Consider the following 12,677-nt stretch of genomic DNA (forward strand, 5'->3'; position numbering starts at 1 on the left):
TCCTTCTGCCTGTGTTTCTGCCTCTCTCTCTCTCTCTGTGTGACTATCATAAATAAATTAAAAAAATTAAAAAATAAAATGTAAAGTTTAAAAAAAATAAACATACTTTGTTGAGAGATTTTTGTCATGAGTGGATGTTGTACTTTGTCAAATGCTTTTTCTGCATCTATTGATATGATAGGATCTTTATCCTTTGCTTTGTGTATCATGTTAATTGATTTGCTAATATTGAACTACTCTTGCATTCCTGGAATAAATCTCACTTAATCATGGTGTATGATTTTTTAAAATGTATTGTTGAATTTGGTTTGCTCAAATTTTGTTGATTTTTGTGTCTATGTTCTTCAGAGATATTGGCCTGTAGTTTCATTTTTTTTTGTAGTGTCTTTGTCTAGTTTTGGTATTAGGGTAATGTTGGCTTTGTAGGATGTATTTGGAAGCTTTTCTTCCTTTTGTACTTTTTTGGAGTAGTTTGAGAAGAATAGGTGTTAACTCTTCTCTAAACATTTAGTTGAATTCACTTGTGAAGCTGTTTGATCCTGGACTTTTGTTTGTTGGGAGTTTTTTGATTACGGAGTCAATTTTGTTACTAGTAATAGGTCTGTTCAGATTTACTGTTTATTCCTGGTTCAGTTTTGAAAGATATGTGTCTGGAAATTAATGCATTTCTTCTTAGTTGTCCAAGTTTGTTGGTGTAGAATTTTTTTACATTATTTTCTTCCAACTCTTTGTATTTCTGTGGTGTCAGTTCTTTCTCCTTTTTTTCTCTTCATGGATTTGTGTCCTCTTTATCTTGATTAATCTGGGTGAAGGTTTATCAATTTTGTTTTTCCGAGGAACCAGCTTTTGGTTTCACTGATCTTTTCTGTTTTGGGTGTGTGTGTGTGGGGGGGGGACATGCATGTCTATTTCATTTATTTATGCTGTGGTTTTATTTCCTTCCCTCTACTAACCTTGGACTTTTTCTTCTTTTTCTAGTTCTTTTAGGTACAAGGTTAGATTGTTTGAATTTTTTTTTACCCTGTTTAAGCCTGTATTGCTCTAAATTTCCCTCTTAGAACTGCTTTTGCTACATCCAAAGATTTTGGATCATTGTATCTTTGTTTGTCTCTATGTTTGATTTCCTCTTTGGTTTCTTTGTTGATCCATTGGTGGTTTAGTTGCATGTTATTTAGCATCCATGTGTTTTGTGGGGGGTTTTTTAGTGTTTGTTTTTTTTTTCTTGTGATTTATAGTTCCATCCTGTTGTAGCCAGAAAAAAATGCCTGATAGGATTCTGTTAAACTTAGGTGATTTGTTTTTTGGCCTAATATGTGATCTGTCCTGGAGAATGTTCCATGTGCACTTGAAAAGAATGTATATTTGATGTTTTTGAATGGAATATTCTGTATGTATCTGTTAAGTCTATCTGATCTAATGTGTCATTCAAAGGGGCTGTTCTCTTATTGATTTTTCTGCCTAGATGATCTATCCATTGATATAAGTGGGGTGCTAAATTCCCCTCTTAAAATTGTATTACTGTCAATTTTTCCCTCTATGTCTGTTAATATTTGCTTTATGGTTTAGAGGCTCCAAAGTTGGATGCATAGATATTTACAAGTATTTATGTTATGTTGGACAGATTATCATTAGGTAATGTCCCTTTTTATTATCTCTTGTCATAGTCTTTGTTTTAAAGTTTATTTTCTGATATATGTATTGCTACCCTGGTCTGTTTGTTGTTTTTGTTATTTCCATTAGTATGGAATATTTTTTTCCATCCTTTCATTTTCAATGTCTATATGAGTCTTTAAGTAAGTCTAAAGTGAGTCTCTTGTAGGCAGCATACATTGTTTTTTTTTTTTTTTTTTTTTTTTTTTTGCGGTCAGTATGGGGACTTAAAAATTTTAAATCTAATCATGCTTTAGGGTGCCTGGGTGGCTTAGTTGATTAAGTGTCAGCCTTTGGCTCAGGTCATGATTCTGGGACCCCCTGGGATTGAGCCCCACATAGGGCTCCCTGCTCAGCAGAGAGTCTGCTTCTCCCTCTGCCCCTCACTCATATATGCTCTCTCAGTTTTTAAAAAAAAATCTAATTCTGCCTCTGCAGAATCAAGTTGAATTCCTTACTAGGCATTTCAGGCCCTTTGAGCATAATGTAAAGAGTACAGCTTTTAACTTTTACTAGTTGTATGTTTAAAAGGCTAGGTGGTCAAGGAATGATTGTTCTCTTATGCCATGCATGTTCTCTAGCCCTACACATTGATCCCACAGGACTGCACTTGATTCTCTGGAAGTAGTTGGCCTTCTTGATACTTGTTCCAGTTTGTGCCTGAAAGAGCCCTGTCCGGGTAATTCCCACTCATCGTTCAAAATTATAATTGGGTACCATTTCCATGTCAAGCTTACCCTGCCACTACTTAGGTAGAATTAATCACTTCCTCCTGTCTTCCCTGTACACTCCATAAATCTTTTTTTTTTATTATTATTCATGAAAGACACAGGGCAGGGGGGAGGCAGAGACACAGGCAGAGGGAGAAGCAGGCTCCACGCAGGGAGCCCGACGTGGGACTCAATCCCGGGTCTCCAAGATCACGCCCTGGGCTGCAGGCGGCGCTAACCTGCTGAGCCACCCGGGCTGCCCTACACTCCATAAATCTTATATCCCTTCTGACATTGCTCTGACCTTGAAAAAGTTTAGTCCTTGACTATTTCAGCAAGTATGTGGTTAGCTCTTGAGGACAGGTGTTCATCATCTGTATGTGTGTCTAGGCATGTGTATTAATCATCAAATCCTTGGTAAATAATCTCCAAATTATTAGGTAAACTATAAATTAGGGATAAGAATATATGCTTATAACTAGATTTGTTTTCTAAAATAAGAATAACCACTTAGAAAGTTCAGTCTCAGCTGAAGAAAAATTCAGAGCGAGGATTTTATATAAAACTTTTTTTTTCCAGGATAACTTAAAAGAATAGGTCAACCGTAAAAACTCATAAGCAATGGTTTGCTTCTTGAAGATTTTGTGAGGATTAAATAATCTTTCTAGTGCCCCTGAGCACAGTGTCTGACACATAATAACCATTAGAAAACTTGGTCTTTATTGTTGTTACAATCATTCATAGATAAGGTATTTGTATTTATCTTGTTTATCCAAGATTCTTCTAAAATCTACATTGCTTTATCAACTCAATTTGGCACTCTCGTTGAATGTATCAGTAACAAACTTTAAAAAAAAAATTTAACATTATAGCGTATTAGTTTCAAAGGTAGAGTTTAGTGATTCATCAGTTGCATGTAACACCCAGTGCACTCCTGAATGCCTATCAGCCACTAACTTTTAAGACAAATTAAGATAGAACTGACTCTTTGCCAAATAACTTTTGGCCATAACTCATCTTAATCATAGATACTAACTATGTTAGACATTCCAGATCCTTAGAATATTAAAATATAAATAAGTCAACAGTATTTTATGTAGTTGAAAGTCTATAATATCTACAAGTGTTTTCATAATAGTCTTGTACATTTAGAGGACACAGTTTATAGTTATAGTCATATATAATAAATTAGTAGGTTATAATATATTTATAATATATTTATATTTATTAATGTTTACCTAGCCTGATTTAGTTATGATTATTGAGGTCAAATAATTTGATATTTTATTCCTATGCAGTAAAACTTTTTTTAGCAAATACTTTTGTAAATCTTACCTAAAATTTAAAAATTTAAAGTCTAATTAAGCTTACTAGAAAAAGATGAAAAGCACTGTTTGTTCTAACAAAATTTATTATGCAGTAATTATAAAGGTTAAAGACTCTTCCATCTCAAATAAAAATAACTGTTATAATTACACACATAATATAGTAGAGTGATTCCAATAAATAGCACAGGAAATAGTGTAATTTCAAATTAGAGAGACAAATACTTTCTCATTCACAGTGTCTGACATAGGAAAGCCTGTTCACATAATGGTTTGTATAAGGTCATGCTCTTAGTAATAGTCCACACAGAGCTGTTGCCAACACAGTTCTTTCAGAACGTGAAGTACCGGGCAAACCACTCCTGGCGCTGGGGATCTGGAGAAGCCACCGGGGAAGCTTCACTCTGAGGAGGACTGAATTCATAAAAAAGAGAGACATGTAACCCAGCATTAAGCTGTTTTGCAAAATGAAGGGAAAAACACAAAAAGCATCAGTATAGATGACCAGAACTGCTTCCCTGGGTTAGATGCGTTTTGTAGATCCCTCTACACTAGATTGGGTTCTCCACTCCATGAGAGCATGAGAGTGCATCAGCAGCTCAGATGAAGTCAGTGAAGGAGGAGCCACATCAAAATAATTACAAAAAAAAACAAAAAACAAAAAAAAAAAAAACAAAACCAGACAGCTGATAAAAATAACGTCACCTTCTTAGAATAAAAAAAAATCAGGAGGAACTGTCAGGAATAAGAACAAGATAACATTCCTCTTTTTCAGCACTTTTTCTCTTCTACCTAATTAAATTTCAGGATCTGACACAAGCATTTGATTCTGACAGATGTGTCCTCAAATATAACTTAGGTAACTAAGCCATGGTATGGTATTTCTACTACATGTATATTTACATTAAACTTTCATAATTTCATAAGCAAATACTCCAGGGGAAAGGAGTATGGTAAGCCACTTTCCCCTTCATCTTCATAGTTATAGCATTTAAACTTAATTCTAACTAAATATTCTTTGGGCTAGTTGAGAAAATAAAAGAATCCCTACCGTCTTTGGGGGAAATTACAAGGCACGCAACAATGTGTAATGGAAATTCCAGTAGTCAAGTTCCTTGAGCTCATGCACATGCATCTTACTGATACCTGAACATACCCATGCACAAAGGAAATAAGCAACACAAAATATTTAGCAGGAGACACATTCAAAAGTATATTTGACTATTTTTATTCTTGCTATTTTTTCTACTTAAAATGATTAGTCATTAACTATGTCATCACTTACCCTAGAAAAAGATAGTCTACCTGTAAGACTATTGTGACACTGCTGAAATTTAGTAGGAATAAGTTAAAAAAATTAAAGTAGCATAGAATCAGTAATAGTAAGGTAAACTTAAAACAACAATACTTTCTGACGTTATTTAATGGATAAACAATTTGGTTTCATTTAAATTCTTGTAAATACATTTAATCAAATCTGAGCTATACTTAAAATTGGAATATCAATTATAAAAATTTTTGTATGTATATCATTAAATTCCCAGAGCTTACATATTTTTTATTTTGGCAGTTATCTATATATTTGTAAATAAGACTGGTAAACAAGAAAGTGAAAAAAAATGTATGAAAAAATTCTGTAGTAAAGGTGATTAGTGAAAAATTTGCTACAATATTCAAATGAAGCAACTACCATAAATATTAAAATTCTAAGCATACGAATTACATCAGCACCTCTTTCAGCATCTAGAAAAACTGACAAGAAACTAGAAAAAAAATCGTAAGAGCCAAAAAGGAGTTCTCTAGACAAGTGATAAATATATTTGGAAAATCTTTCACAGTAATAATTTTTCTAGGTTGTTCTTAAAGCAGTGAATTTCTGCAACGTAAGAAGGTAAATTTCTCAAGTTAAAAAAGAAAGAAAAAAAATTGCTGGTGAGACGGGGCTCACCTCAAAAATGTCTTGGGCTCTTTGGGTGGCACTGGCTGTGGAAGTGGTTTGCTGCTGTTGAACTCAATAGCGTGGACTGGAGAATTAGGAATGGGGTCCAGGCGGTTAGGATGTCCATTGCCCACTCCACCAGATTCCAGAGCACTTAGATTGGGAACACTCACAAACCTGTTTGTTGGTGACTTATCATTCTTCTTCTTTTGCTGCATTAAAAATAACACATGTAAGGACAGTCCCTGCGTTACGACAAGTAAGAAAATAGGAATAGTAGAAGATATAAATTTGGCATGGAAAAATTTTGGAGGCTTTCTGTTAAATTGGGATGTTAATATGAACCAGTGTTACCCAAAGTGTGGTCTGGGGATCCTTGGAGGTGTTCTTTATCTACATGGAATCCTCACGGACAGACATGCTGCGGGCCAGAAAGAATGAGGAAGAAATACTTAGGAAGGGTGTTCGTGGGGAGGGGAGTAGATGGACAGAATGTCAAAGGGTAAAGAATACTGGGAGGAAATGGGGAAGGAGCAGGTCTTGCAGATACCACGACATTAAATAGATTTGGGCTAAAATTAGGAGTAGAAGGTAATAAAGTTAAACAGTTTTAAAAAGGAAGTCCATGAACTTTTAACCTTCTGTCAAAGAGAGGCAGTCCTTGCCTGGAAAAAAAGGGAATGGAAAAATGCTTGGCAAAGTAGTTTGAAATATATCCCACATTCCTACTTAAGACCTAAAGTTGACTTAAATAGCTGGTTTTAAATCCACTGTACCATCTTTCTGAGGAGAGAAAATTAAATTTTTAATTTAATTGTTTCATCTCCCAATTGGCGGTATCACTAATTGGCTCATAATCTTTTAGAAACGTTTAAAGGTTATAAAACAAAAGTGATCCATATTAAAAAAAATTTTTAGTTGGTCTTCAAAACTAACAGTAGCAAGAGGAATACAATCAGATTATCAAAACCTATCAGCTTACAAATCAAGTATTTTATTCACACCTCTGGAATCAATGAGCATCATCTTGCTGTGCAGAATAAAATTTAACATGCTGCAAGATATCTTTAATACTATCTTTTACTAGTTAAATGTGTGCTAATTAAACTTATAAAATATTTTCCTGCAAAATTATTCTTGAAAAATTGTTTAAAAAAACAGTACCCTAATCTAATTGGCTTTTTTCCTTAATTTACAAAGAAATGATCTCAGTACCTAGACATTGCCCTCTTTTTCTAGGTCATATTCTGTGAATCACAGTCTCTGACAAAGAGTCTATTTTACCATAACTGTAAAAAGAAAGAAAGAATAACGTTTTCTAGAATCACAACTATTAAAGCTGAGGTCATTCAAAAGTGAACAGATTATCTTTTGCATTATCTCGTTCTAGTCACCAGAGGGCATAAATGAACCTACTTTAGGTTTCTCTTTGGAGAAATCTACAATAATGGTTTTGTTGCTAAAAATGTTAATTCCAAAAAAATAAATTAGAAATAGTTTCCTTTTATTATTTGTTTCAACAAGTCTTATAATCTTGCTTTGTAATTAAAAAAAGCTTATTTCAGGGACACCTGGGTGGTTCAGTGGTTAAGCGTTGGCCTTTGGCTCAGGTCGTGATCCCAGGGTCCTGGGACCCAGTCCCACATCAGGCTCCCTGCAGGGAGCCTGCTTCTCCCTCTGCCTGTCTCTCATGAATAAATTAAATACGTACATACATACATACTTATTTCACCCTAAGTTATGAACTCAAAAACTGTAACTATATTAATTCACTCACCAATTATGAGAGCCTTTGATGTGCCAGGCAGTAGTACTTTAGTTTATTTCTACTACTGATTTCTGCCCAAAAGATATGTAATCCCTATGAAGCCAGTAATTATTTATTCATTATTTGCTTTATTCACTTATTTGTGGTTGCTTATAGAAAACGTGACTTAAATGTGCCGCTGAATAACTCCTACACCCAAAGCACCATGAGGGGAGCCATGGGAAGCTGGAGTACAAGGCTGTATAAGATTTAGCCATGTCCATTTTACTTGTCTACAAAGCTCTTCTATCTGTCCTGAGAGTAACAAAGTATCAGGATAAGCCATCTTCAGTTTTAATTGTCAAGAAAGGTTCAAAGAAAGGTCCTAAGACTGAAAGAAGTAAAGCCCTTCTCCAAAGACTGGTGGGCAACAAGGTCCAGTAAGATGGCAGGCCTTAGACTCTAAGTTAGGGAGACCTGTTGGGTATACAGGGCTGGAGTACCTTTCAGGACCCCATAGAGGGCAGTGAACACCAAGAAAATGATGTTAGTTTTCTTTGGAGATAGGAAAAACAAAATGATAGAAACTAAGGTTTTATATTAACGACGTAAGGAATTTTAATTCTTAACAAAAATATTAGTCTTATTCTTTGAAAATGTATATATAAAGATTTCACAGATTTTAAATCTACATATTAAATCTGAGAAAACACTGTTTGGAAGGTTTATCTAATGCTGCTCTATTAAAAATTTTAAGCAAGTTTTAAACTACATCCCTATTTTACAGTGTTTACAGCACATACCTTAGTCAATGGATTAATAACACCAACAGTAGGGCTTGAGTTAAACACTTTGTTGAAGTTAGTTTCTCGATTGACTAATTCCAGCTGATAAAATTTATTATCCTCCTATGCAAAAGAATTATAAACATCACTTAGACATTTTCTGTTGAAAATTTAAAACTGTTTAACTGCCATTTCATTCAAAATTTAATATAAAAACTTTGGTGAAGATTTATCTACCTCGTTCATCAAAGATTTCTAGATCTGACTGCCAGTGTCGTAATGACTGTGGGTGGGAAGGTTTTCAAAACTTTTCAAAACCATATGCTTTGGGGCTCTTCTCCACCCTTTAATAACTTTTTCCTCTACGACTGGATCTAAATGCTTTAATTGATCTCATCTCTGTTCCAAAGGGGTAACTGTGCAGTTTGAGTAGCTTAACTTACATTCGTGGAGCTGAGCTGTGTGCATGGTTTTGTTGTTTCTATAAAGGTGACACTGACACATCATTATTCTTCAGTACTGGAAATACATTTGATCTTCCCTTATCTCCTCTCTGAGACCTCAATGTTCAGTTGACTTCTGAACAACACAGGCTTGAACTGCACGGGTCCACTTAAATGCTGATTTTTTTTTTTTTATGAATACAGCACAATATTATAAATGTATTTTCTAATACGATTCTTAGCATTTTTTCTCTAGCTTTATTATAAGAAAACAGCATATAATACATATAATATACAGAATATGTGCTACTTGAGCTTGTTATCAGTAAGGCTTCTTCCAGTTAACAGCAGTTTATTAGTAATCCAGTTTTAGGGGAGCCAAATTATATGTGGATTTTCGACTACACAGGGAGTTGGTGCCCCATAACCCCTGCATTGTCCAAGGGTCCTCTGTATTATAGCAATAGTAATCACTAACCAGAGAAAAAGTGACCTACATATAAATCCTTTGCCTTTCACTTCACCAACAACTTGTGTTAATTGGACAACCAAACTGTAAGCACATGAGTGTGAAGTGTAGGATTAGTGCCCTAGAACTAGATTCTTCATCCCCTTCTTAGTTACTAGTATCATTTGCATCATCAATCTCAGCCCATGTGCATCACAGTCCATAGAATTGGGGTGTAGTGAAAAGAGCACAGAACAGCCCTTAGCTGGATTCCTAGCCTGTCACCAGCTAACTGTGTTGCTTTGTGTTTGCTTTATTCTTTGATGTCTAATACTCATCCTATTGTCCAGGATAGAATACAACTATATCTGTGACATCTGTTCACTAAGAACTGGAAAAGCAATTTCTACCACAGAAGAAATAAATATACTTAATACCTTTGCTAACTTCATGTGTGGAATATAAGGTAATCAGATGAATCTATGAGGTCTGTTTTCATGTTCACAATGCCTGGAAAATCTTCCCGATGTCTGCTCCTCGGTTCCATAATGAACCCCAATCTATAACCTGCTGTTTTTACCAGGACCTTGTAGTCCCAGCCAATAGGATGGCTTTCCTAAATGCCAATTAAGATAAATGAAAGAAAATGGACTTCAGAAATAAATGCTTCTGGGCTCTCTTTCTATGCTAACATCCATAGTTTTCAGTTGAAGAGCTCAATGAACCAACAGAGTGATTAGCATTCAACTTTAGTTTTACTCTGAAAGATGTTTCTATTTTTTGGGGACAGTGAAAAACAGTATCTTAATTATTGATCAGGATACATAATTTTAGAAGACTCTAAAAATGTCTTATGAATTATAAAACATTTGTGTATTTCTTATTCTTGAAGAATAATAACTTTAATAAAGGCAGCTTATTTATTGTTAAATCTGTACTTCCTTTCCTGATGGACTGCTCAGACACCTCAGTTTAGACCCAGACTCTCGAGAGACTATGTACTTTTCTTAGTTAGAACCCTAAGAAAACAGAACCCTTTTCCCATGGAGTAGATCTTTGGATCAGGGTAAATTAACAGGACTAACTGTAAGTACACGGTGCAGGCTAACGCATGCATGTGTTGACTCTTCTTTCCTATCCACTAATTCTACATGAACAATACACAGCTTCAAGAGCGTATTAATTAAATGTTGGCAAGGACATTATGAAACGTAAAATATGTACTAAAGACTCTTTTAAAAAAATACTGAAAAGAGGCACTATCTCCTTACCCTAATACCAAATTTAAAATTACTTTGTATTTCTTATTCTTATCCTTATTCATGAACATTTTTAATAAATTTTCAATCATAACATACATATTTTATACCTTCAGTTTCCAGTTAGCATTACTTAATACTTAACCAATGGACTGTTGATTGGCAAAACATGGTAAATACATGGTTACACCGGCCCACCCCAAATCTTACAATTAGTTTCTTTATGACTTGGTCTCTTTCGGTAAGCATGGCTTTTAATTCTGTAATCATCTGTATATCTTCTGGTTTTGATTCCCTCATTAGGTATTTTTCTTCCATTTCTTCTAGTCTGAAAACAAGAAATCTTTAGTTCATCGATAGGACTCACATTCTTCTGTAATACCTACATTTTCCAATTACTCCAGTTGAACACATACAAAATTTAAAACCTAACCTTTTTCCTTAAAACTTTTCAGTCTAATAACATGAGACTGTTTCAATAGCTATAGTGTTATTAAAGGCTCAAATGGGGTAGATGATGTTATTAAAGACTTTACGGGTTACTTTCAGAAGAATTAACTCATTGTAAGTCATTCAACAGTGTGTGGGAATGAGGTGAGGTAAGCCCTGTAGAAGAAATGATATACTGAATAATACTAATCTTTAAATATCGGTTTGATGCTACAATGATTGTCTCATTATCAGGAGAACTTACCAAACCAAAATATACTCCTGTGTGATGACATAAGGCTTGATAACATACAAAAAAGGGACAAGACACAGAGGAAAGGGAAACAAAGGACACATACATGACATCATTCTTCCCCGGTTTATGGGAAACACAATTTAAAAATTCTGTATTATCAGCTAATACACATACACTGTAAAAAAAAAAAAAAACGGTTCATCAGATAAGATGGCAGGGCAGAATGAAGATGCAAATGGAAACTGCCGGCTCAGGGGTGTAGGGGAGAAAGTTTCCATTTTAGAAAATTTAAATAATTATAGCCATTAAAAAACTTACTGTTTTCAAAGTCAAAGGACAGAACTTAAGTTCAGTAAAATCATGGGAATGAAGATGCACAGAAAAATTTATTCATCCAACAAACAGTAACTTCTGGACAATGTATCTTCTAGGAATCAGTGCACCCCCCAATTCTAGAGGAGTAGAAAAATCTGTGTATTTTAGGAATTTTAGTAAACTCCTCCACTAACTCAAGCCCAAGCTAAAGTTCTAGTCTGGAGGGTTTGGGGGAGATACATGGGTAAAGAGAAGTTGTGGGGTTAGGAACTGACTGATTTAGGATTAGTGGGAACTTTGTCAATGTAGTCTGAGGCTAGTTTTACTATTTTTTATTCTTTTGTGACAATGCAGATTGAATGAAAAATGTGCTTTACTAGGCTCACATAAAGGGACCTTGGATTTTATGATATGTCGTTTTATGGGGAAAAATTTTAAGAAGCTTGAGAAACAATGATCTAGTCAAGGAAAAAGGCATGGGTTTAATACCAGAGTAACCACAAGATGTCACTGTGGTACTTTATTGTTAAAAACAAAATACAAGATTTTTGAACTGCTTTCTGTAGCTGAACAAGAATACCTGGCAGTAAATGGTCACTAAAAACCTAAATTTAATGCCTTATTTAAAACTATTATCAAGAAAAGAAAAACAATAAAAAATAGAACTATAATGTTTGTCGTTTTGTTCTAGTAAAATGGGAAGTTAAGGTAACCACCTTAACTTTTTGCTCTGAGCCTCAAGTCTAGTGTATGTTTTCATTTAGTTTAAACATGCTTTACCTAAAAAATTATTATAAATTAATATCATAAAAAAACCTTAAAGAGATACCTTGATTTTAAAGGGAAAAAATAATTGATTAAATTGAAGAAACAATTTATATTAACACAAATGGGAAAGCATTAAAGGAGAGAACAAGTAATATGATCTGCAAATATATTTCCAAAATTATTAAGTCTTTCAAAATTCTAACAGGAAGAACATTGGTATTACTTTGATCCATTTCAAACCAACACTGGTCAACAATCTCCCTTTCTTCAGCTGTCCCAGTCAGCTCTCTAGGCCAGCACTGTTTCTCAAAGACTAGGTCTCAACAACTGGTGGTATAGGAAATTATCTTACTTTGTTCTCCTTTAATCTTTCTGGTCACAAGAAGGAAACAATCTTAGTGTAGAAACAATCTTTACAACTATGCCTGTTACCATGTTTCACACAACTCAGGCTGGTCTGCAGCAGCAATAGTGAGCTAGAATGTAATACTGTTTATTTTCACAGAATTTACATTTATATAATTATAAATGTAGCTTCTATTTAGAAAAATGGATACAATTTTTCAGTAGTGATAATGGTTTTATGCGGAAATAATCAAGTTT

At 34.3% G+C, this 12,677-nt stretch overlaps 1 protein-coding gene across 3 annotated transcripts in view; it reads right to left on the reverse strand.

Moving 5' to 3' along the window:
• Positions 1-3,697: 3,697 nt before the first annotated feature.
• Positions 3,698-12,677, reverse strand: part of FAM184A (family with sequence similarity 184 member A) — a 106,499-nt gene continuing 97,519 nt past the window's right edge. For 2 of the 3 annotated variants that reach the window (XM_055311648.1, XM_055311647.1), the window contains 4 exons: positions 10,517-10,634; positions 8,175-8,279; positions 5,634-5,836; positions 3,698-4,099 (listed from right to left, as the gene is read on the reverse strand). In XM_055311648.1, the coding sequence (XP_055167623.1) occupies positions 4,018-4,099; positions 5,634-5,836; positions 8,175-8,279; positions 10,517-10,634 (508 nt within the window). In that variant the 3' untranslated portion in view covers positions 3,698-4,017. The remainder of the gene's footprint in view (positions 4,100-5,633; positions 5,837-8,174; positions 8,280-10,516; positions 10,635-12,677) is intronic. The other variant, XM_055311649.1, reaches the window with a different exon arrangement.

Source organism: Nyctereutes procyonoides, unplaced genomic scaffold, assembly GCF_905146905.1.
Source record: "Nyctereutes procyonoides isolate TBG_1078 unplaced genomic scaffold, NYPRO_anot_genome, whole genome shotgun sequence".
NCBI lineage: Eukaryota > Metazoa > Chordata > Mammalia > Carnivora > Canidae > Nyctereutes > Nyctereutes procyonoides.